This window comes from Geotrypetes seraphini, chromosome 10, assembly GCF_902459505.1.
Source record: "Geotrypetes seraphini chromosome 10, aGeoSer1.1, whole genome shotgun sequence".
NCBI lineage: Eukaryota > Metazoa > Chordata > Amphibia > Gymnophiona > Dermophiidae > Geotrypetes > Geotrypetes seraphini.
The window spans coordinates 81,003,154-81,027,417 of NC_047093.1; the positions used below are offsets into that span (position 1 = coordinate 81,003,154).

A 24,264-nucleotide genomic window follows, 5' to 3' on the forward strand; every position below is an offset into this window, starting at 1 on the left:
AAAGGCAAAAATGAACCCGCTGAGTTACAGGGCAACGGGACTAAATCGCGCGAGACAACGGCGCGCCGACAACTGAGCGCAAGGTTGACGGCGCGCCGAAGAAAAGCACTATTTTAAAGGGCTCCGACGGGGGGGGTGTGGGGGGGAACCCCCCCACTTTACTTAACAGACATTGCGCTGGCGTTGTGGGGGCTTTGGGGGGTTGTAACCCCCCACATTATACTTAAAATTGAACTTTTTCCCTAAAAAACAGGCAAAAAGTTCGGTTTCAAGTATAATGAGGGGGGTTACAACCCCCCAAGCCCCCCCACAACGCCAGCGCGATGTCTGTTAAGTAAAATAGGGGGGTTCCCCACCAACACCCCCCATTGGAACCCTTTAAAATAGTGCTTTTCTTCGGCGTGCCGTCAACCTTGCGCTCAGTTGTCGGCGCGCCGTTGTCTCGCACGATTTTGTCTATGAACCGAGTTACAGAACTATCCTCCAGCACCGCTTTGGAAAGGGCAGTACCAATGCCTCTGGGATGGGAGCAGCAAAAAAGCACTTTGCTACATAGAGTGACTGAAGCAAACACCAGACCACCATGGACTGCTAAAAAGCAATGCAGTGCCACTTGAGTGGATAAACCCAGGTCATGATGCAATGACTGTTTATGTACAGGAATTAATGGAGGTGAACAGAGTCGCTGTGAGTAAGGATATAGAAAGGAAAAAAAAATATTAAAAAAGACATCATATCCAACCACTCAACCCAGTAACTACTGAGCATGATTTAACACCTACTACTGCACATTTCTTTTGTTTTTTCCAGTATTTCAATATGCTTACAACAGTTCATCTCCATCCCAGCATTTAGTTGCAAGAAAGTGAACTTCCAGTGATTCACTGCACTGGCTTTGCAGTTGTAAACTAACAGAGTGACACATCTCAGTGTTAATTATGGTGCTAAACTTAACATGATTTCTACAGGCAAAGTACTGCTGTCTGTAAACACACTGTGAGAAGTAAAGAGACCAGGACATTAAAAATAGTATTCTTCTTTAACAAAATAGACTACAACTGTGCTCTACTGGTTGTGCCATTCCAAAGCTACAACATACAGAAAGCATCTGACAGTTTCTGAGTTTTATACAAGTTGTTCTGCTCCAATAGGCGTTTGTAAGTATTATCTTCTGGATTTCCAACCAGTCCTAGAATAAGGTGTAGTCCTTTTTTTCTCTGGTGGTTTAAAATAGGAATGAGCTGGTGGGCCTGGCAGATCTGCATCTGGGTTTTCTGCCATCATTTTCAATTTGGCTTCAATGGCTTTTATTTTTGCGCTGACACTGGAAAACAAAAATCATTTGAACAATAGAATTTGGAATTTTTATGGACTGGTGCACTATTGGCCTTTTGTTAAAAAATTGAGTTTGCTTATTCATCAAACACTAAAGCAATTAAATAACAAGACTCCTAAGGGAAAGTCTATAAAGATGCCTATTTTTATAACAGCAATACAGATGCTTAGAACAGGCACCCAAAACATGTCCTACACACATGCAAATACTCATTCACAAAATTATACCTACTTTAAAGGTGTATCTGTGCATTTTATAAAATATGCATGTAAATTACTCCATTCAAACTAAGGACTTAGGAACACCTATGCACGCAGTTTGCATTATAGTACATGTATGTACAAACTTTCAGCATTCATACTTTTTACATGTGTATATCCCCACTCATTAAGAGCCCATGTCCACATCTAAAACAGGCTTTAGAGGTGGAGAATGGTTTATAACACCCCCCTCCCCCATTGTTTTCAGTGAAAGACACAATGTTAAAAGCAAACTAATCTAGGCACCTAAGGAGTCTTTTCACATAGTCAGAAACAGTGGTTCTCTACCCAGTGTTCAGAATACATCCAGCCATTCTGATTTTCAAGATATCCACAATGAATACGCCTGAAACAGATCTACATGTGCTGTCATCACTGTATGCAAATTTCTCATGTCTATTCATTGTGGAGATCCTGAAAACCAGACTGGCTGGGTGTGTTCCTAGGATAGGGCTGAGAACCTCAGAAAGGGAGGCATCAATATCTTGTTGATATTAGAGATCCCTGTTCTTGAATTTACTTACATACGTTTGCATATTTACAGTGTGCTATCAAGGGTACCTTACAGTACAGCAGTTAAATCAAGTGATGTAGTCCGCATTGTGCACATTTAGGGAGACTGAATGAAATTAATGCCAAGAGTTGGAGGAATTATTTCACAGATCTGGTACTAAATATCTGTAACCCCACTTCTATGCTTTAACCCAGGGGTAGGGAACTCCGGTCCTCGAGAGCTGTATTCCAGTCAGGTTTTCAGGATTTCCCCAATGACTATGCATTGAAAGCAGTGCATGCACATAGATCTCATGCATATTCATTGGGGAAATCCTGAAAACCTGACTGGAATACGGCTCTCGAGGACCGGAGTCCCCTACCCCTGCTTTAACCTGACACTTCATCAGAAAACTCCTATCCTAGCTATCATCCATTAGTATTCAAGGCTGTATTATACATTTGTTTCTACAGCACCTATTACAAGAATAATAACAATTTGTTTACAGACACCTGAAACAGCTTATAATTGGGGCTAGGGGGAGGGGGATTTGAAACAAACTTTTGGTTCTTGGACCACGTGGAGAGAATGATGAACACAGCTGTAATATCTACTCTCAACAAACTTAGGCCCTCTTTTACTAAGGCACGCTAAAACAACACATGTGTTAACCGCTAACGCGTCCATAGGATAACATGCAGTGCGTGATTAGCGCTCACTAATATTTATTGCGCGCTAAAAAGCATAGCATACCTTAGTATAAGAGGGGGTAAATTTTGTAAAAAAAAAAAAAAAGATTTAAAACGAACAGCTGGAGAATATTGATATTAATGCCATGACCCTACTTAGGAGTCGTACTACTTTTACAGCTCAGTTTATCCTGCTGGAACCAGGAAACAATTTAACCTACCGTATATTTGTTCCTTCTCCCCCAGTTCTTTTGAACACTTGATAATTTGTGACTCAAAAATGCTCTGCCACACTTACTGCTCCTGAAGTGCATTCCATAATTTGTTTGAGGTGTTTCATGCACAAAGTAAACCTTCAATAAATCAAGATCACAGCCTATTAGTTTGCACGGGGTATTTGGTGTAAAATAACACCAATATCACAATCTGCAAGTATGTCACAAGCCTCTTTGAAAGAGGGTACTACACAAGTGCAAACTATCGCCTACTTTAAGGGCATCTCATTGCATAAGCTGTTCTCATTGACTCTCCAATCTCTCACAAACTGACAACTCCTTAAAGACTTAGCCTGGAGTAGCCAGAAAAACCCAATTTGGAGGCGATTTTCAAAACCAATGGACTTCACTACAAAGATAAGTGTGTGCATAGTATTGTTTATAAAGTGCCAGTGTACATAGTCCCGTACAAGATAATTCAGTTAGGTCAGGGGTGTCCAATGTCGGTCCTCGAGGGTCGCAGTCCAATCGGATTTTCAGGATTTCCCCAATGAATGTACATGAGGTCTATTTGCATGCACTGCTTTCACTGTATGCTAATAGATCTCATGCATATTCATTGGGGAAATCCTGAAAACCCGACTGGATTGCGGCCCTCGAGGACCGACATTGGACACCCCTGAGTTAGGTGATCTTCGGTCCACAAGTTTTCAGTTGAAAAGTTAAGCATAATTTGGCCATGTGACAGGGTATATTTTAGGTTTATATATTGAGCTAGTGTTAAAACACTAGCTCAGTATGTTAACACTATCTTAGAAAGGAAATCTCTCCCGCTCCTTAAAAAATAAGCGCAACGAAACATCCCACAGAAAATATTTTTATTCCGATTCCACTAGGGGAAAGCTCCAAGGACAACTGGTGAACAATGGACAAGAGTGAGTAAAAGAATTAACTTTTGGTTCCAAACTGATTTTATTTTTCTGCTAAAAAAATAAAATAAAAGTGCTATCCAGTTGCAAATGAATGGTACTGAAAGTCTTAATGTGTGAATTACTTTTCATGATCTCTGTGCAAGGGAGTTGGTAAATTTCTCAGCACTGCTTTACATTAGGCATTATCACATTAACAGATACACTGTTCAGAGATCTGATTCCTAAAGAATTCATATGAATGACTGCATTACTGGAAAAGATTAACATTACCAAAAGAAAAACAAACAATCTCTATAAGACCTTCACCAAAATGTTTACAAGGCTGTGGTAGAAAGCAGGTCTTTGGCGTGCTAAGGCCATTATTACTGCTGCCGGAAAATGGCCGATTTTCTATTTTCCGAATTAATGGCCGCGTGCTAAATGTTGGCATTGCCTCACAGCCATTACAAAAATTTAGCATGGGGGCCCTTACCGCCACCTGTTTTTGTATGCAGTAAGGGCTCACACACGAATCCTACACTAATCAGTGAGAATGCAGCAATGTAGCAATTCTCCATCCTCCGGACATGCCCCCCTCCCAGAAAAAAATTAGCACATGGTACGCACACGTGCATTCAGAATTTACTGCAGGATGCCTCAGTGTGTCTTGCGGTAAGCTCTTTTAAGTTGTGGTAAACATGAGCTAGTACTTAGTGCAGCTTAGTAAAATAAGCCCTAAAAATTAAATAGTACTGTGCTGAGAGAAAGCCAAAATTTTTTGAGGAGGGGGGAAAAGGAGAAGTTCATAGAAGCAGTTAACAGGAGAACCTTTTGAGCTGAAATTGTCGTCTAATGCTGTGATTGGCCCTGTTTGGGGCTAATGTCATCGGAGTTGCCCTATTTTAGAGCGATAGAGAACGCTGCGGCCATTTTAAGCTGCCAGAGACTATGTTGAAGCATGCAAGCATTATGAATCAAGGTATGTAGTTAGAATTGGAGCGCTTCCCCTGTTATTATATTGAAATTGAGAGGGAATGATAAGTTTTTAAATGCTCTTTCTTTATGTTTTGTAGATTTCCCGTCCTGATGAAGTGATAGTGAAACGCGTCGGCTAAGGGGACAGAAATCATATATATAAAAGCTAAGTTGGCTTTATATACATACATAAAGTACATTACATAGATGAAATAAGTAAAAAGAAAAAATTTGTTAAAACGTCATAAATGCTAGGTTGGGATTAATGAGGATCTTACCACCATGAGCTATGCTACTCGGGTGGCTGTCTGAAAATCCCTGGATACCTAAGCATTGACGTATGCATAGTTAAGCTCACTATAACACTGGTTCTTTATCACTTGTGGAAGTAATATACGAGTTGCAAGGAGTTAAGCAGGTCATCACAAGTAACAAGCCCTTTTGGCACATAAAATGCTGATTTATACATATTTTTTTAAAAATCTTAGCAAGTCACTTCTAAGAGTATGCCAATGCAAGTAGGTGGTACTTGTAGAGTAGGCATACTTAGGGGAAGAGTTTGGACAGTCACAATTTATGTGTGAATCTAATAAAATATAAGCGTACTTAAAGTGTTAATGGTTGAACCTAGTCCAGAGTAGGTATAAAACATCAACACCCAAAGTCTAGGTGGTATTTCTGTAGGATCTGTGCTAGTATTTTATATATAGGCAAATGGGTGCCAGTGCCTCTATAAGATGGGCACTTTCCTGCCCTGTTAATCTAGGTGTCCTGTTATAAAATTACCTTAAAATCTATATACCCAGAGCATCAAAATAATGTTATAATGGTATATTGTTTACTACATTTCAATTGGAATGCAAACTCTTACCTGAGATTAGACTGAGTGGGCTCTGTGCTGGAGGATGGCTCAAGGCTGATTGGAAGTATTTTGTCATTTTTATGGTGGTCATACCTCTGTTAACAAGAAACAAGGAGAAACTCAGACTCTACCATATTTTACATTTTGTAAAACACTTATTTCAAAAATATATAACTCAGCCTAAAAGCACATTAGTTTTCCAGTTCCTGCTCTCAATGCTGTTAAATGTGTAAGGGTTCATACGAGGGTAAATCAAAAAGTAAAAGCAAAATACATTTAACAGCAGTAACTGTGAGCAATTGAACATATCACTTTTCCACATAGTCCCCATACAAGATGACGCATTTGTTGTATTGTTTAGCTAGCTTCTGTATTCCTGCAGAGAAGAAGTTTTTTGGCTACTCCCAAAGCCAGGCGAGCACTGCTTCCTTTACTTCATCATGCTTTGTTTTTTGCTCTCTGGGTTGCAGTGATACATCCACGTCTCGTCGCTGATGACAATTCTCTCCAGAATACTCTGATCTTCTTCATACCGTCTCAGGAACCGGGTCAAAATCTCTATATACTGTTGCTTGTGCAGATCAGTAAGCTGTTTTGGAACCCATCATGCACAGACTTTCCTGTATCCCATAGCCGATATCCAAATTTGCAGCGAATTGAGAGACTGTTATCTGTCGGTCTTCTCTAATCATGGCATCTGCCCTATCAATGTGCTTTTGTGTGCGCAATGTTGATTGGCAACCAGAACGACCTTCATCAGTTACACCTGCTCTTCCTGCTTTAAAACCTTTTTACCTACTCATAAACCTTTCGTTGATTCATGGTGCTATGTCCATACTGAGTCAGTATCTGATGGTGAATTTCCACATGTTTCACTCCCTCTGCCCATAGAAAGTGCAATACTGAATATTGTTCTTTGATGGTGCATCTTGCAATGGTTCATCCATGTTTCTGACCTCATGGCTGCCACACGACTAAAGGCCAAATGGTGCACTTTGTGTGCACTATCCAACAGGCAATGTTCAACTATATATGTTACATTTCGTTAGCTCTGTTCCAGTTATCGCGTAATTTAACAACTGCCTTTAAATTTTTTGATTCACCCTAGTATAATACCTTCCATTTGGTTAGGACATATCCTGAAAGGTAACACTTAGACATCACAATTCATCCTTAGCTCTTATTTATAAAAATAAATACAAGCAATAAAGTTGTTAGTCCATTAAAAAGATATTATCTACATTGAGACATTTTTTACTAGTTTTTAGTATCTGAGCTTTCTAGTTTGAGCCAATGAAGACTAATCCAATATGCATCACTTATAACTTGTTTACCCTAATTTCTAAATTTTTAAGGGGCCCTTTTACTAAAGCACTAGTTCAAGTTCAAGTTTATTTGATAAATCGCCTATTTAAAACATTCTAAGCGATGAACAATATTAAAACAAAATATAGGGAAACAAACAAATTTTAAAACAATTTTAAAACAATATGTTAGACAACAAATGTTATTAAGACACAAGTAAAAAGTCAAAGTGCTAAGAGAGTTTCTTTATACATGTGGCTTAGTGACAAACATGATATAAAAGGGAAAAGGGAAAAAGTTACAATATTCTAAGCAAGAAAAAACATAAAAGGGATAAAAACACAGGGAGGGGGTAGGAAATTGAGGAAAAAAAAGAAAAAACAACAACATTAGTTTGGTCGTTTAATTATTAAAAGCATTGTTAAATAAAAATGTTTTTAAAAGTTTTTTTAAAAGAGATAAGGTCTTTTTCTTGTCTGATATAAAGTGGCAAAGCATTCCAGGTTTGAGGAGCTATAACAGAGAACATTTCATTTCTCCTTGTTCCCACAATTTTTAGGGATGGAACCGATAAAGTCTTGAGATGATGATCGAAGAGATCGAGATAAATGATATGGAGTGATCATTCTAGATAAAAACTGCGGTTCGTTAAATAATAGTATTTTAAATACCAGAAATGCTATTTTAAAGGTAATTCGATGATTGATAGGCAACCAATGGGACTTAATTAATAACGGTGTTACGTGACTAAAACGGCTAACGCACCTTAGTAAAAGATGGCAAACCAGTGTCCTTTTAAAAATTTAAATATTACATTAAGATTGCCAAACGTGACAGGAAAGTAAGAAATATACACTATACATTCACTCCCGTGACCTTCTGCCACCCCGGGAATATCCTTCTCTCAGTGCCTGAAAATACACCACATATTCTTTTATAGCTTGCTTGACAACCTTTATTTCAACAAATAACTTAAACCAAACAAGATATGGCTAAAGGGTTGTCAGTTTTAATCATCCAAGATCCTTGCGTGATGGCTTTACCTAAGTGTAAAACCCCAGTGTCTGTAAGATTTTATTTGGGATGGGGTGGATCAGGATTTGGGCTGGAAGAAGCGTTAATTTGACTGGTCAGTGGCTTGTTTCCATCAAGTTTGAAGACATAACAACCATGTGATTACTAACAACTTACCTGAATTTATATTTTAATGTAATTATTTTTGCAGTTCTCCTCCAGGGCAATTTCTTTTGACAATGTAAGTTACAATTTTATTTACTGAGATTTCTAAGTGTCTACAATTTTTAAAATCTGAATGTTTACTCCTGTATTAGGTACCGTGTTTAAGAGAAAAGACAAATATAAAAAACTGGATAAACCTTATTTCCTAGTACAAATAAATTTCAAGCCATTTAAAAGTACAGATTTATAATGTACTGAGTGCATGGGGTATTTTACAAATACAGGTTATTATTGAAGGTCAATAAACAAACCAGTATTTCAAAAAAGACAGATAAAATAATATAAAGTTGAATTTAAAAGAGAAATATTACTTTAAATATTTGGTGCTAATATTCATTTGCAGATGATTATGGTAAAGCTAATCCATATTTAGAAGCCCACAGTCACCTCTGTACTGTGTACACTCCTGACCTTGGTCAGGAAGAAAACTGAAAAGCCGGGCATTTCATCATCATTATTGCTCAAAAATGTTTTGATCCTAATAGCTTGCTGTTGGACAAAATCCTGTTCTCACAGAACAGAGCACAATATTTCCTCTGAACCTTCTTCCCTCTGATGACTTATTTCAAGGACAAGGAGTCATGACTTGAAGCTGGAAGGAAGGTGGGTCACAAGAAACATGGGAAAATACTTTGCTGATAGGGTAGGACCTGCCTGATGTAGTTAGTAGCAGAGATGGTAGAAACCAATAATGTGACAATTCAAGCATACTTGGGAAAAATGGATAGAGGAAAGTAGTAAGAACAGGGTTGAGAAGGGTTGCAGTTTTGGGAAAGAGGACGAGGAGAGAAAAAACTCCCCAAAAGGCAGACACAGAAATGCTGCAGGGTTATAGGGTAGTAACAATGAAATCAGCAGCATACATCACCCTAGCATACAACACCCATTCATCACCTTCCCATTTAGGAATAGAATATAACCAGATGCAATAACCACATCCTGACAGATCATAAGAACATAAGCAGTGCCTCTGCTGGGTCAGACCAGGGGTCCGTCATGCCCAGCAGTCCGCTCACGTGACGGTCCATCAGGTCCAGGACCTGTTAGTAACCCTCTATCTATACCCTTCTATCCCCTTTTCCTTCAGGAAATTGTCCAATCCCTTCTTGAACTCCAATACCGTACCCTGTCCTACCATGCCATCTGGAAGCGCATTCCAGGTGTCCACCACCCGTTGGGTGAAGAAGAACTTCCTAGCATTGATCGACAGGTACAATCCCCTTTCTTCAGAATTTTATCTTGGAATATATTTCAGTAAGCCTTGAACTATCTTCTCTGACTTAACACAAATCTATGCTGCTGCTTCTGAGCAAGTCAGCCTATCCCCTTAAAATGTTTGTGCTGATGAACCTCTGTAAAACTGGTTCTGCTGGTTCTCAGAATTAATAAACTTACCTTTAGTGGGGGATAAAAATGGTAGGAAAATTACAGGAAATCAGCATTCTTGAACTCCCGCCCCCCAATTTTTTTTTTTTTTTTAATAATTTACACACATACATGTTTGAACTGCAACTTAAGTTCTCAGCTTTAAGTGTCAAAATAAATATATGATGTCACAAGCATGTAAGACAAATTTTGTGCAGAACTATATATACATTTTTTTTATCATATAATAAACCATTTAGTGGCAAGTGACCAAGGGTATGGAAGAATTTAAACATTCTTAGAAATCAAACATAAAAAGATAAAGCGGACATTAGAAAATATAAACTGTTTATGCCTCGCATTAGCAGCTGAGCTATTAAATTCTACAAGATTGATTTTTTTTATTAAAAGAAAAAAATAAAAAGGACATATCTTTTCATGTTTATATTTTTCTTAAGCAGAACAGTTTTAATATTTTCATGATGATTTTGAGCTGAAGAAATATTGCATTCAGTCTAACTGAAGAAATTAACAGGCACAGCAAGAGGACTATAGATATTTGAGAGCTCCAGAAAATAAAGTTTCCTGCTTTCTGATTGGCTATGGACATTCCAGGCTCAGACACTACTATAACACTGGCCAACACTCATTTTGATGCCTCAAATGCTAGACTTGTTTCTGGGTATATTTCACCTATTGATTTCAAAAATGGCACCAATTTTCTCCTATCAGCTCTAGTTTTTGAGATACAGAAAGTGCCATATACCATTCTTCACTCTGTTCGCCCATTAAAAAAATCAGGATATTTTAATATCTTTTAAGCATGAAGTTAACATATTAAAAATTAAAAGTGTACAACATGAAAATGTACTTATTTCATGCCAAAAGCACAAGATACAAACTTTCCAGTTATTCGACATTTAAGTTACTTACCTTTTACAATCCAATGTTTTGGATGTAAAACTACAGTTGGAAATATGTAAACTTTCTCACTATATCTGCTAACTTGTACACAAAAACACAAACCAGATAACAGAAAACAAAGTTGAAAAATCCATTAGAATTTAAATCTATGTACAACTGTTTTAAACAGATCAGGTTGAGAAACCTTTGAAATACATATTTATGTAGTCTAAGGAAACCATGTTTACATATACATTTTTTGTATATAATTATGTAATATAACAGAACAAAGGTGATTTTGTCATTTGAGTCTCAAATTTTTATGCCAGTGTGCATTATTGGAAAGGAAGTAGACAAATAGTTGTGAAACAAAGGTCATTATGCACAAAAAATGTGGTCAATCTATATATATATATATATATATATATATATATATATATAAAATCGGAGGTATGTATGTGTGTATGTATGTGTGTATGTGCCGCGATCACGCAAAAACGGCTTGACCGATTTGAACGAAACTTGGTATGCAGATCCCTCACTACCTGGGGTGATATGTTCTGGGGGTCTCGCGGCCCAACTGCACACGTGGGCGGAGCTACAAACAGTAAATCAGATTTCACCCATTCATATCAATGGAAAAAATGTAAAAAGCTGCCATTCTCACTGTAATTCAAAAACGGCTTGACCGGTTTGAACGAAACTTGGTATGCAGATCCCTCACTACCTGGGGTGATATGTTCTGGGGGTCTCGCGGCCCACCTGCACACGTGGGCGGAGCTACAAACAGAACATCAGATTTCACCCATTCATGTCAATGGAAAAAATGTAAAACGCTGCCATTCTCACAGTAATTCTAAAACGGCTTGACCGATTTGAACGAAACTTGGTATGCAGATCCCTCACTACCTGGGGTGATATGTTCTGGGGGTCACGCGGCCCACCTGCACACGTGGGCGGAGCTATAAACATAAAATCAGATTTCACCCATTCATGTCAATGGAAAAAATGTACAAAGCTGCCATTCTCACAGTAATTCAAAAACGGCTTGACCGATTTGAACGAAACTTGGTATGCGGATCCCTCACTACCTGGGGTGATATGTTCTGGGGGTCTCGCGGCCCACCTGCACACGTGGGCGGAACTACTAACAGAAAATCAGATTTCACCCATTCATGTCAATGGAAAAAATGTAAAAAGCTGCCATTCTCACAGTAATTCAAAAACGGCTTGACCAATTTGAACAAAACTTGGTATGCAGATCCCTCACTACCTGGGGTGATATGTTCTGGGGGTCTCGCGGCCCACCTGCACACATGGGCGGAGCTACAAACAGTAAATCAGATTTCACCCATTCATGTCAATGGAAAAAATGTAAAAAGTTGCCATTCTCACTGTAATTCAAAAACGGCTTGACCGGTTTGAACGAAACTTGGTATGCAGATCCCTCACTACCTGGGGTGATATGTTCTGGGGGTCTCGCGGCCCACCTGCACACGTGGGTGGAGCTACAAACAGAAAATCAGATATCACCCATTCATGTCAATGGAAAAAATGTAAACAGCTGCCATTCTCACAGTAATTCAAAAACGGCTTGACCGATTTGAACGAAACTTGGTATGCAGATCCCTCATTACCTGGGGTGATATGTTCTGGGGGTCTCTCGGCCCACAACTCTATGTTGCTTGCTCAAGGGTGGGTTCACCCAACAATTTATATGTTCTTGCTCCTGGAGGTGAAACTAAAAATGTTGTTTTTAATCACGTTTTGCGTTAGTTGTATTGTATTCATTTTGTCAAATATTTCACATTATAATTTGAATATTGTACTTTTTATTAAGCTGTAAAAAAATAATTTTATTCACCACTATAAAGTATCTTTATTTGAATCCATTTACAGTGTTATTGCTATAATTAAATACCCGTGCAACGCCGGGGCATCAGCTAGTAAATACATAAATTTCCCATTCAAAAAAGAAAGTTTGTTACGACATCCTGATTCTACAGAAGAGATCTTTTAAATAGCAATAAAAAATGTAATAAATTCAACCATATCTAAGAAACTAGAGCTGATGCGGTCTATTCAATGCACTTTTCTGAATCAGTGCCCCCCAAAACCCCAGGAACAGGTCAAAAAAACCCAAGGCACCAAGAAAATGTGAGTGTGTGTGTGTGGTTTTTTTTAAATACTACCCTGTTGGCAGAGAGTAAGAAAGACCTCAAGAAGTTGATCCTGAAACTGAAAGAAGAAAGCGAGAAGATGGAACTTTACCTGAACATAATAATGTATTGATTATGGTTTAATAATGTCTGTATTGAAACCTTCCCAGGAAACACATACTCTGTATTGTAACACCATTACAAAGCTCATATAAACCACTCTGAATTGACTCCCCCAGTCATTAGCAGCGGTATAGAAGCTTTCAGTAAACAATAAACACCAAGAAGACCAAAATCATGACTAGTGCCAACAAGAAAGTCCACATAAAGATCAACAATAAAGAAAGAAAAGTGGTTGCCAGCTTTGTTTTTCTTGGGTCCCTCACTGATCACAGTGGCGGCTTGACAACAGAGATCAAACATCGATTAAACGTGGGGTGTGCAGCCATGGTAAGCATGTACTAAATATGGAAGTGCAAGGACGTCTCAGTCACCATCAAACAAAGACTGATCACTGCCATGTGGCCAATTGCGACATATGGCTGTGACACATGGACACTCACGAAAGCAGATAGAAGAAAAATCGACGGCTTTGAGCTGTGGTGCTGGAGAAGATTTCTACGAATCCCATGGACAGCTAGGATCACCAACAAAGATGCTCTTGATCATATAAACCCAGTGTTGTCCCTGAAAGGCAAGATTACAATACAGAAACTGACCTATTTTGGACATGTGATGCGGGTGAATTCACTAGAAAAGGAGGTGTTACTTGGAATGGTCAATGGTAAAAAGGAAGCAGGGGAGACCAAAGACCCGTTGGCTGGACACCTTCAAGAATGACACAGGAATGAACATCAAGCAATTGAAAGAAGCCGTGGAAAACAGGGAAGCATGGCGAGGGCTGGCCTACAGAGTATCCAAGGGTCGGACACAACTGAATGAATAGTAGTAGTGTTTCTTTTTTTTTTTTTGAGGGGGGGGCATGGTGTGTTCCTATCAAAAAGTACAAATGTCTAGATATAAATAAAATTACAAAGTGTATCACAGACCTTTCAGTAAAGCAGCCTTTTTATTTACAGTCTACTGAAACAATTTATATTAACAGCATCCAAAATTGCAGTCCACATACCAGTGTATATCTGATTTCCAACATACGTCTCTACAATCCAAAAGCAAATCATCCGTCCTACAGAGGGTGCATGATTTTAGGGCCTCTGGTGAAGAACATCTGGTCCAAGTGTCCTACATTTTTAATGATAACCTACTTCTACTCTTCAGCAGAAGCTGTGAGGAAGGAACCCTCTCTTACTCAGTTCTACTATTTAGGTCAAGAACACCAACATGGCCAAAAGTTTGTACACTGCTGATTTAAGCAGTTTTCAAAACTAAAATAACTGGTGCACTTTATCATAAATGATACAAAATTTAACAGCCATAAAACTTTAATTCAGATGAAACAACAAAAAACAATTAAAAAAAAATGCTGAAGCCTCAAAGATAAATCATTCATATTTAAGTTTCTAAAAGAAATATCATATATCTTTAAAAAATCATATACCTAGTGGGCCTCTCATAAAGTATCCATAAATATTTAGGTTTTGTTACATTAGATAATTTTGTTAGACAAGAATGGTTAATTATTTGTAGCTACATCTTCAGAAGCATATTTTCTTGCTCTGTTCCTGTGCCCTTATCCTTTGAGGGTCAATGGGTCTCCTGATGCTTTCCTAATAGATCCTGTTTCCTTAGAAACTATTTCATTTGGAACACACTCAAACCTGTTTTTCAGCAAAACTATTGAATGAAAATGGCAGCACATTTTTCCGGCTTCTGCTACTTAACTTTTGTTATGACATTACCAACTAGTACAATTAAAATCTGCTCAACACATCTTATGATCTACAACAGTGAGAGTAACTAAGAGCTAGATTCACTAACCTGCCCGAATTGGAACAATCCGTTTCAGGCAGGTCCAACTGATTCACAGATCAGTCATATTCAAATGGGGAGCGATCAGAGGAATGCCCCCATTTTCAAGCAGGGATCCAAATGTGCGATCCCTGCTCATGCGCAGACCCTGACAGTAGTGACAGGAGAAGCAGCCTCCTGTCACTGCTGTCAGGGCTCTGCCCCGATCTCTCCTGCCTGCTCGCTCCACTCTCTGGCTCCCCCGACTCTCTTACTTTCTGGCCCCCTTCCCCGCAGTGCTAGTCCATGGTTTAAAAGCAGGGCTGCACTGCAGGGAACGGTGGCAGAGAGTAGGAGAGTCAGCAAGAATAGCCCACCCACCAGCCCGACACCCCGGCCCAGCCCCCCGTACATACAATTCGGGAGCAAGAGGGGTACTCAGTCCCTCCTGCTCCGTTGGCCTCACCCCCGACTGGCCCCACTGCAGCACGACCGGCCTACCCCAGATCGGGACCCGCCCACCCGCCCCGCGAACCTTTTAAATTGTTGGGAGTCCCTCCTGCTCCTTACGGCAAGGCTCCTCTTCGGGAGCAGGAGGGGTGCCCGGTCCCTCTTGCTCCTAGGCCTCAATCTTTGGGAGCAGGAGAAAGCACAAAGTCCTCCTGCACTTCCGCTGGCCGCTGCACAATAGCAGCCTTAGGCCACGCCCCAGTGCATTATCTGAGCCTTGATTGGCTGAGGCCTAAGGCTATTGCGCAGTGGCCAGTGGTGGTACAGGAGGACTTCGCGCTTCCTCCTGCTCCTGAAGATTGAGGCCTAGGAGCAGGAGGATCCGGGAACTCCTCCTGCTTTTAAAGAGGAGCATTGACCTAAGGAGCAGGAGAGGCCGAGCACCAATCCTGCTCCCAACTATTTAAAAGGTACGGGGAGGGAGGTGAGTGCAGGCAGGCCAGGCGGGGGTGGGAGGCCTATGGAGCAGGAGGGACTGAGCACCCCTCCTGCTTCCAACTTTTTGGTGCTGGGGATGAGTGGCCCGTGCTGGGAAGGGGGGAGGGCTGTGCTATGCCGGTCGCAGGGAGGGAGGGTAAGGGCCGTGCTGGGAGGGGGGGAAGTGTTGTGCTGCAGCATCGACAATGTGCTTTTTGGTTTTTTGAAGCGCTTATGGCAGGAGGGAGTTGGCTTGGGGAGCGCGTTTGTGTGTGTGTGGGCACATTTTTTTGACAGACCTGCCTGTCTTTTATTAATTTTTCTTTTATGAGGCAGATATTTTGCATGTGTAACGCACACAAAATATCTGTGCCATGGAAAAAAAATGAATAAACAAGATAGGCAGGCCCTTCAAAAAACCTGCAGACTTGTCGGTAACTCAGTTACCGACAGGTCTTGCAGCAGTCAGGTTTGCCAATAGTAAAACCCGATTCGAAATAGCCAAGCAATTGTTAGTGAATCAATAGCTTGGCTATTTTGTATGGGATTTTGCTAATTTGCATGGGAAGATAACCAGATCTCTAACCTACTGATAACCACCCCAGACTACAAGATATTCAGAAAAGAATTAAAAACCATACTCTTCAAGAAATTCCTGAAACAATCCTGACATGTTCCACTCTTTACCACTCTTGAAATAACAAAAGATCTACTCTCAACAACTCTAGAAAGGACAAATGTTCTTCCATTTTACAACCTGATTAAAAAAAAAAAAACAACAAATGATCTTCCTTTAGTTTCCCTGTCTTCCTAAATTTCGACCTACTCCTCTCCATTATTTACCTTTCAAATACTGACAAATGTTCTACTCCTTACAACTCTTGAAATGACAAATGATCTACTCTTTTCAACGTTAGTAATGACAAATGTTCTTCCATTGTAACCCCCCTTTCATAAATCTTTTGTAATCCGCCTTGAACCGCAAGGTAATGGCGGAATAGAAATCTCTAATGTAATGTAATGTAAGATCAGGGTCAGATCACTACAGGCATTAGTGAATGGGGTTGGAGGGAAATTTGGTCGCAAAGGGCTCGCAAACCGATCGGTACATGATCGGTTTGCTTAGAAAATATAGCCCTAAGAAGCAATTTCAGAAACTCCTAAACACTCATTCCCCTTTGAGAAGGAGTACATACTGTTGTTGACTGCCTGACTCACTGAAAATACTTGATTAGCACTGCAGTTTTAGTATGATGCACAGAAAAACTAAAACTATTATGGGAAATCAAATAACTGCGTAGACTTAATCTAAAATATTCATTAAACTCGTCGAGCTAGGTAATCAAAAAAGCAAATATCCAGATAACAAGCTACTATTATCTGGATATTTGCACTGACCAGACTTATCCATGTAGTACCTTTGAATATCCTTCCAGAATGTTTTGGCATTATCCAGATAATGCTGAAGCAGTACAGGACAGAGCATGGGAGGAGGAAGACATCACCTAGAGAGTGGCAACATTCAACTCACTCTCTGGATAAAGTTAGGTTGAATATCACTGCTCGTCAGATAGCAGAAGCAACTGCTGCTTTACACAGATATCTGGAGAAGCCTGAATATTCCCATTTAATTAACAACCACAGCTGGCATTAAAAATCACACAGAATATTGACCAGACTTTTTAGTATACCTGTACCTCTCCTTGCCAAGACAAAATTCACTTGAGATCTACATACATATATCTTCATCTGGAAAGACTCGCATGTAGACATGAACAGAAGGTCAGGGTCATCAACAATTAAAAGTACAACCAACTCCATCATAGCAACCCTCCCCCCTAAAAAAGAACAAGAAAAAAAGAACAAGAAAACCCACCCCCCAAACTCTTTTACGATGCTTCACCAAGAATTTCCTGTAGGCAGGGTAGGAGTGGATCTTAAATGAGCAGCTGTGAAACACTATCACTCTGGGATGGAACTGTAGGTTATGGAAGCTACCGTAGCCTTAATTCCCAGAGCCAAGGCATCAAATTGCCTTTTCAATACCACATCCACCCTAAGATCCTGTGCATCCTTCAGAATTGCACCACCTTCACTAGACAAGGAAGTTCACTTGCTGACCTGAGCTACCAGCAAATCCACTTTAAGCTGAACAAACAGTTGTTGAAATTCAGGAGCCATGGGGTAAAGTTTTGACATAGTCTTAGTTAGAGAATGACATGGGGAAAAAATTTGTCCCCGTCACCGGCCCATCCTTGCGACAACCGTCCCAATCACCGTCCCGTCCCCACAACCACTGTCCCTGCAGCATCCATACAAGCCTCAGTACTGCAATATTTAGCTTATTCCTTCCTTATAAAGCAAAGTTCTGGCTGCTGAACTAGATAAAAAGATGTTCAGCTGGCAGGGCTTTGTTTATAAATTTTTAACCATAAAATATCAGAGACTTTGTTTCTTCAAAGGTGATAACCATATAACAATTCAAAAAATAATCACCTTATTTCCACATAAATAAACAACCAAATACCTTTATGGTCACATAGTGACTCTAGATTTCTAAGTGAAAGCTCAGACCCATAACCAAACTCTAGTGAAAAGTCACGGAGTCAGTTATAATAGAGACCATCACAGCAAGTTCACTGTCTCTGCCACCTGCTAATAACATACAAGAAAAGATATGTAACTTATCTGAATGCAGGATGCACTGCTGTTGCTCTTTCACTGCTCCAGGTACATATTTAAAGTACTAACACATTGCAACTGCCATAAAATGTTAAACCCCCCAACCCGGGCTTTACGATTGGCTTCATCAGGAGGGGTACTGCAAAGGAAAAACAATAACATTCTAACCACCTTCTACCTATCTTTTTCTTGTATGTTATTAGCAGGTGGCAGAGACAGTGAACTTACTGTGATGGTCTCTATTATAACTGACTCTGTGACTTTTCACTAGAGTTTGGTTATGGGTCTGAGCGTTTACTTAGAAATCTAGAGTACCTGTGTGACCATATAAGTATTTGGTTGTTTATTTATGTGGAAATAAGGTGATTATTTTTTTAATTATAAATTTTTATCAACACAACCAATATACTACTTTATCCTAAAGCAAAAAAAAGAACAAATAAAAATTTTTTATCTATCTTTGTTGTCTGGTTTCTGCTTTCCTCATCTTCTCATTCAATTCCTTTCATCCACTGTCTGACTTCTCTCTCTGTCTTCCATTTGCTCTGTTACTGTGCCTCTCCCTTCACCCCCCCAATTGGTCTGGCACCCATCTTCTTCCCTCCGCTCCCTCCATAGTCTGGCATCTCTGTCTTCTTCCTTCCAGAATCTTCTCCCCACTCTCTGTTCCCCATTTCCCTTCAGCTTCTTCTCCCCACTCTCTGTTCCCCATTTCCCTTCAGAGTCTTCTCACCACTCTGTCTTCCACATTTCCCTTCAACATCTGTTCCTCTCCACCCCCCTTCAGCGTCTGTTCCATTCCTTTCCATCACCACCCTTCCCTTTCGCCACCCCCTTCAGCATCTGTTCTTTCAGCACCCCTCGGTCGGTCGGTCCGACCGACTATCTATCTATACATCCATCCATCTATCTATCTCCCTCTTACCTTCATGGCATGTTAAATGTAATTTGTGCAAGCTACCGGAGCCTGCGAGCTCGGTTCCCGTTCCGTCCCCACAAACCATCTCGCTTCTGTGTTCATATTTTCCCCATTTCTAATATCTCCCCTCTGTATCTGGCCTTGCTCCCCCCCTGTGTCCATATACCATCCCCATGTATCTCCCCTTTATGTCTCTGTCCCTATACCCCCATGCACATAATTTCCCCTCTGTTTCTGTTACCTTCCTGTGTCCTGATTTCCCCTCTCTTCCTCTTCCACACCTATGTGTCTCTTCTCTCCAACCCCATCTAGCTTCTTTCCCTCTTTCTCTTCCCCCCCTCCCTGCTTCCAGCATCTGGCTCATCTGCCTGTCCTCCTCCCCTTTCTTTCCTGCTGGGGTTTATTTCTCTCCCTCTTCATCCCCTTGGCCCAACATCTTTCCATTTCACGCCCTCCTTCTAGTGTGAGAGAACACACGCAATCATGGATTGAGCGGTCCAGCAGCCCCCTCCCACTCGATCGCCGCATCCCGCCATCTCCCTCCGTCCACCTCATTTTAGGTGCCAAATTTAATTCTTCTTCTCCAAGCGGCAAGCTTTCAATAAGTCGCGCGCGCGGCTGCTTGAATTGTTGAATCTTCTCCTCTAACACAACTGGAAACAGGAAGTTGCATCAGAGGAGAAGATTCAACAACTCAAGCAGCTTCGCGCGACTTATTGAAAGCGTGCTGCTGGGAGAAGAAAAATTAAATTCGGCACCTACAGTGAGGTGGAGGGAAGGAGGGAGACGGCAGGACATGGGATGCGGCGATCAGGTGGGGATGCTGGACCGCGCAGAGACGAGACCATTCACCGCTCCACGGGCAGTGAATGGCCTTGTCCCCGTCCCTGCAGCAACCACTATTTTTTCCCTCCCCGTTTCAGTGGGATACCCGCGGGTAACAACCACCTTGTCATTCTCTAGTCTTAGTTACACGAAGAGAACCCTCTGTGGCCTTCCAATGTGCCGTGATTAACATGGTTAATATCTGGATGTGAGGAAAAAATGTGGTTTGCGTTTTTGAACCACTTATAACAGAGCACCATGAAGTTGAAGCTTGCGGTAGTTCCAATTTCAATTCCCGCAGAAAATCTAAAATCACTTCCAGAAGAGCTGTGGACTTAAGAAGGCGGCGTATTGTGGGGTCCTCTCCATGGTCCAAGGGCTGCCAACGCCTCTTGACTAATGTTCTCTGTCGGAGATCCTGCATCCCCCAGGAGTGAAACCTCACTCTGGGATATCAAAGGCATGGACTCTGATCGCCATTCGTCCCAGTCCTTCTTTGACTTGTCGTCATAGTCACGATCAGGGTCCAATTCTGGGAGAAGTTCGTTTGGTGAGGAAATCCCCGGCTGTGCCACAACCGTTGCATCAGCAGACAGGACGGGAGGACCTTGCCAATTTAAGTATGCTTTCCAAATAAGGTTTACAAAAGCAGGGGTAAAGCCCTGTATAGAAGGACCTCTATAGGGACTCACTATGCCTTTTCCCAGGCAAAGTGTTGATGCATCTGTGTTTTGCCATTTTACTGTTTGAGGGCTCTGGAAGGGGCTTCTTCCCCACAAAATGAGTCTCCTGCGGATCCCCTGCCCTAGGGGTATCGGGGTAGGGACTAAGCACATGGTTCATAGCACGGGGTACACAGACGTTCCTCAACTGATCATCCATAACAAAACTGGCATGATATAGGGGTAGAAAGGCCCGAGGAGTCAATTTCCATCAATTTTGAGCAAAATCGAGGGTTTTGAGGCAGAGAGAGGCTTTAGGGAAAAAAAAAAAAATCAAATTGGAAAAACCAAGATGATCGCCATGATAACACTTTTGTGACAAAACACCGCCCAGAGAAGCTCTGCCAACAACAATCAAAAAATTGTGGAAAGGGTGTTTTTTTTTTGGAGGAGAGGGGATACTAGCCCTGGCCCAAGAAACTGCCAAAACTCCAAATTTTAGGACCCACCCTCGATTTTCCCTATAGGCTATAACAGCCTTACTCACAGTGCCATGTGGCACCTGCCTGCATCAGCATACAACTGCAGCTGGAAGACAGAGAAGACTTTTTGTCTCAGAATGGGATCCAATGGTACAAACCTTTCAACATTTGGCCTGCCAGTCTGGTCAAAGCTGGACTGAGACCTCAGACAACCACAAGATCACATATTGCAATGAGGGGGTAATAAAGCAACTAGCACCCACAAAGCCCACAGACTACCATGGGGCCAAACAGCCTGTGCTCAAGTGCCTAATAAATCAGGCAGTGAGCTAGAATCAAGGGAAACGGACCCCAAAGTCCACAAATATTAATGCAGGTAGGCTAAACTGGGACCAAATGGTTGCCCTGCTAGTTGCAGACTGCTGCAGTGAGAGCCTGCGTCTTCTCCCAGGCAGAGTTACTCCAGCTGAATGGGAACTCTTGGGCACCAAAAGCCTCTGGATACAGATTTTAAAAAACCCCAAAATAACAAAAACTGCACAGCAGATCAGAAAGCACAGTTACTTACCGTAACAGGTGTTATCCAGGGACAGCAGGCAGATATTCTTGACTGATGGGTGACGGCACCGACGGAGCCCCGGTACGGACAATTTTAGAGTGATTGCACTCTAAGAACTTTAGAAAGTTCTAGCTCGGCCGCACCGCGCACGCGCGAGTGCCTTCCCGCCCGACAGAGGCGCGCGGTCCCTCAGTTAGTATAAGCCAGCTAAGAAGCCAACCCGGGGAGGTGGGTGGGACGCAAGAATATCTGCCTGCTGTCCCTGGATAACACCTGTTACGGTAAGTAACTGTGCTTTATCCCAGGACAAGCAGGCAGCATATTCTTGACTGATGGGTGACCTCCAAGCTAACAAAAAGAGGGATGGAGGGAAGGTTGGCCATTAAGAAAACAAATTTTGCAAAACAGATTGGCCGAAGTGTCCATCCCGTCTGGAGAAAGCATCCAGACAATAATGAGATGTAAAAGTGTGAACTGAGGACCAAGTAGCAGCCTTGCAGATTTCCTCAATAGGAGTGGAACGGAGGAAAGCTACAGATGCTGCCATTGCTCTGACTCTATGGGCCGTGACAGAACCTTCCAGTGTCAGTCCGGTCTGAGCATAACAGAATGAAATGCACGCTGCCAGCCAATTAGACAACGTACGTTTAGAAACGGGACGTCCCAATTTATTTGGATCAAAGGACAGAAAAAGTTGAGGAACTGATCTGTGGGGTTTCGTACGCTCTAGATAGTAAGCCAGAGCCCTTTTACAATCCAAAGTATGTAGAGCTTGTTCTCCAGAATGAGAATGAGGTTTTGGAAAGAAAACAGGTAGAACAATGGATTGGTTGAGATGGAATTCAGAGACAACCTTAGGGAGAAACTTTGGATGTGTACGCAGAACCACCTTGTCATGGTGAAAAACCGTAAAGGGTGGATCTGCGACCAGTGCATGAAGCTCACTGACCCTCCTGGCAGAGGTAAGGGCAATAAGGAAAAGCACTTTCCAAGTGAGAAACTTGAAAGGAGAGGTAGCCAAAGGTTCAAATGGAGGCTTCATTAAGGCAGAAAGAACCACATTGAGATCCCAGATAACAGGAGGGGCTTTAAGAGGTGGTTTCACATTGAAAAGCCCACGCATGAACCTGGACACCAGGGGATGAGCTGAGAGAAGTTTTCCATGGACTGGCTCATGAAAAGCTGAAATGGCACTGAGGTGGACTCTGATGGAAGAAGACTTAAGGCCAGAGTCAGACAAAGAGAGCAAATAGTCCAACAACGTCTCCACTGCCAGGGAAGTGGGATCAAGATGATGAAGAAAACACCAGGAGGAAAATCTCGTCCACTTCTGATGGTAACATTGCAGAGTGGTTGGTTTCCTGGAGGCATCCAGAATGGAACGAACAGGCTGAGATAAAAGAGTATCATGAGATGTCAGCCCGAGAGATACCAAGCTGTCAGGTGCAGAGACTGGAGGTTGGGATGTAGAAGGGTTTCCTGCTGTTGTGTAAGCAGAGAAGGAAACAGAGGAAGAAGAAAAGGTTCCCTGGAACTGAGTTGAAGTAGAAGGGAGAACCAATGTTGCCTGGGCCACCTCGGAGCAATCAGAATCATGGTGGCTCGTTCCCTCTTGAGCTTGAATAAGGTTCTCAACATTAGAGGCAGAGGAGGGAAGGCGTACAGGAACAGATTCGACCAGTCGAGGAGAAAAGCATCCGCTGCCAGACGGTGAGGAGAGTAAAGTCTGGAGCAGAATAGGGGCAGCTGGTGATTGTGAGGAGCTGCAAAGAGGTCTATCTGAGGAGTGCCCCATTGAGTGAAGATAGACTGCAGAGTTACAGGATCGAGTGTCCACTCGTGAGGCTGGAGAATTCTGCTGAGTTTGTCCGCTAAAGAATTCTGTGCTCCCTGAATGTAGATAGCTTTCAGGAAGAGATGGTGATCTATGGCCCAATTCCAGATCTTTTGGGCTTCTTGGCATAAAAGGCGAGAGCCTGTCCCACCCTGTTTGTTGATGTAGTACATCGCAACTTGATTGTCTGTGCACAACAGGAGGACCTGAGGAAAGAGAAGATGTTGGAAGGCCTTGAGGGCATAAAACATCGCTCTGAGTTCCAGGAAATTGATTTGATGCTTCTTTTCCTGGGCTGTCCAAAGACCTTGAGTCTGGAACTCGTTCAAGTGAGCTCCCCATGCATAAAGAGAGGCGTCGGTGGTGATGACCAGTTGATGAGGGGGCTGATGGAACAGAAGACCTCTGGATAGATTTGAGGATACCAACCACCATTGAAGAGACTGACGAAGAGATGATGTCACAGATATGTGTCGTGAGCAAGGATCCGTCGCTTGGGACCACTGAGTAGCAAGGGTCCATTGAGGAGTGCGCAGGTGAAGACGTGCGAGGGGTGTGACATGAACTGTGGAAGCCATGTGACCCAAGAGAATCATCATTCGCTTTGCTGAGATGGAAATCTGTTGAAGCACCTGCTGACAGAGAGAAAGAAGAGTTTGAAGACGGTTGGACGGTAGGAACGCTCTCATGAGGGTTGTGTCCAAGATAGCTCCTATGAATTGAAGCCTCTGAGTGGGGATGAGATGAGATTTGG

General features: G+C 41.8%; 1 protein-coding gene across 3 annotated transcripts in view; it reads right to left on the reverse strand.

Annotated features, from left to right (window-relative positions):
- Positions 1–1,020: 1,020 nt before the first annotated feature.
- Positions 1,021–24,264, reverse strand: part of RBM18 (RNA binding motif protein 18) — a 52,765-nt gene continuing 29,521 nt past the window's right edge. Inside the window, exons 6-8 of one of the 3 annotated variants that reach the window (XM_033961357.1) lie at positions 5,751–5,836; positions 3,077–3,131; positions 1,026–1,324 (exon numbers count right to left, since the gene is read on the reverse strand). In XM_033961357.1, the coding sequence (XP_033817248.1) occupies positions 1,298–1,324; positions 3,077–3,131; positions 5,751–5,836 (168 nt within the window). In that variant the 3' untranslated portion in view covers positions 1,026–1,297. Of the gene's footprint in view, positions 1,325–2,999; positions 3,132–5,750; positions 5,837–24,264 lie in introns of all 3 variants that reach the window. The other 2 variants (XR_004540900.1, XM_033961356.1) reach the window with 2 other exon arrangements.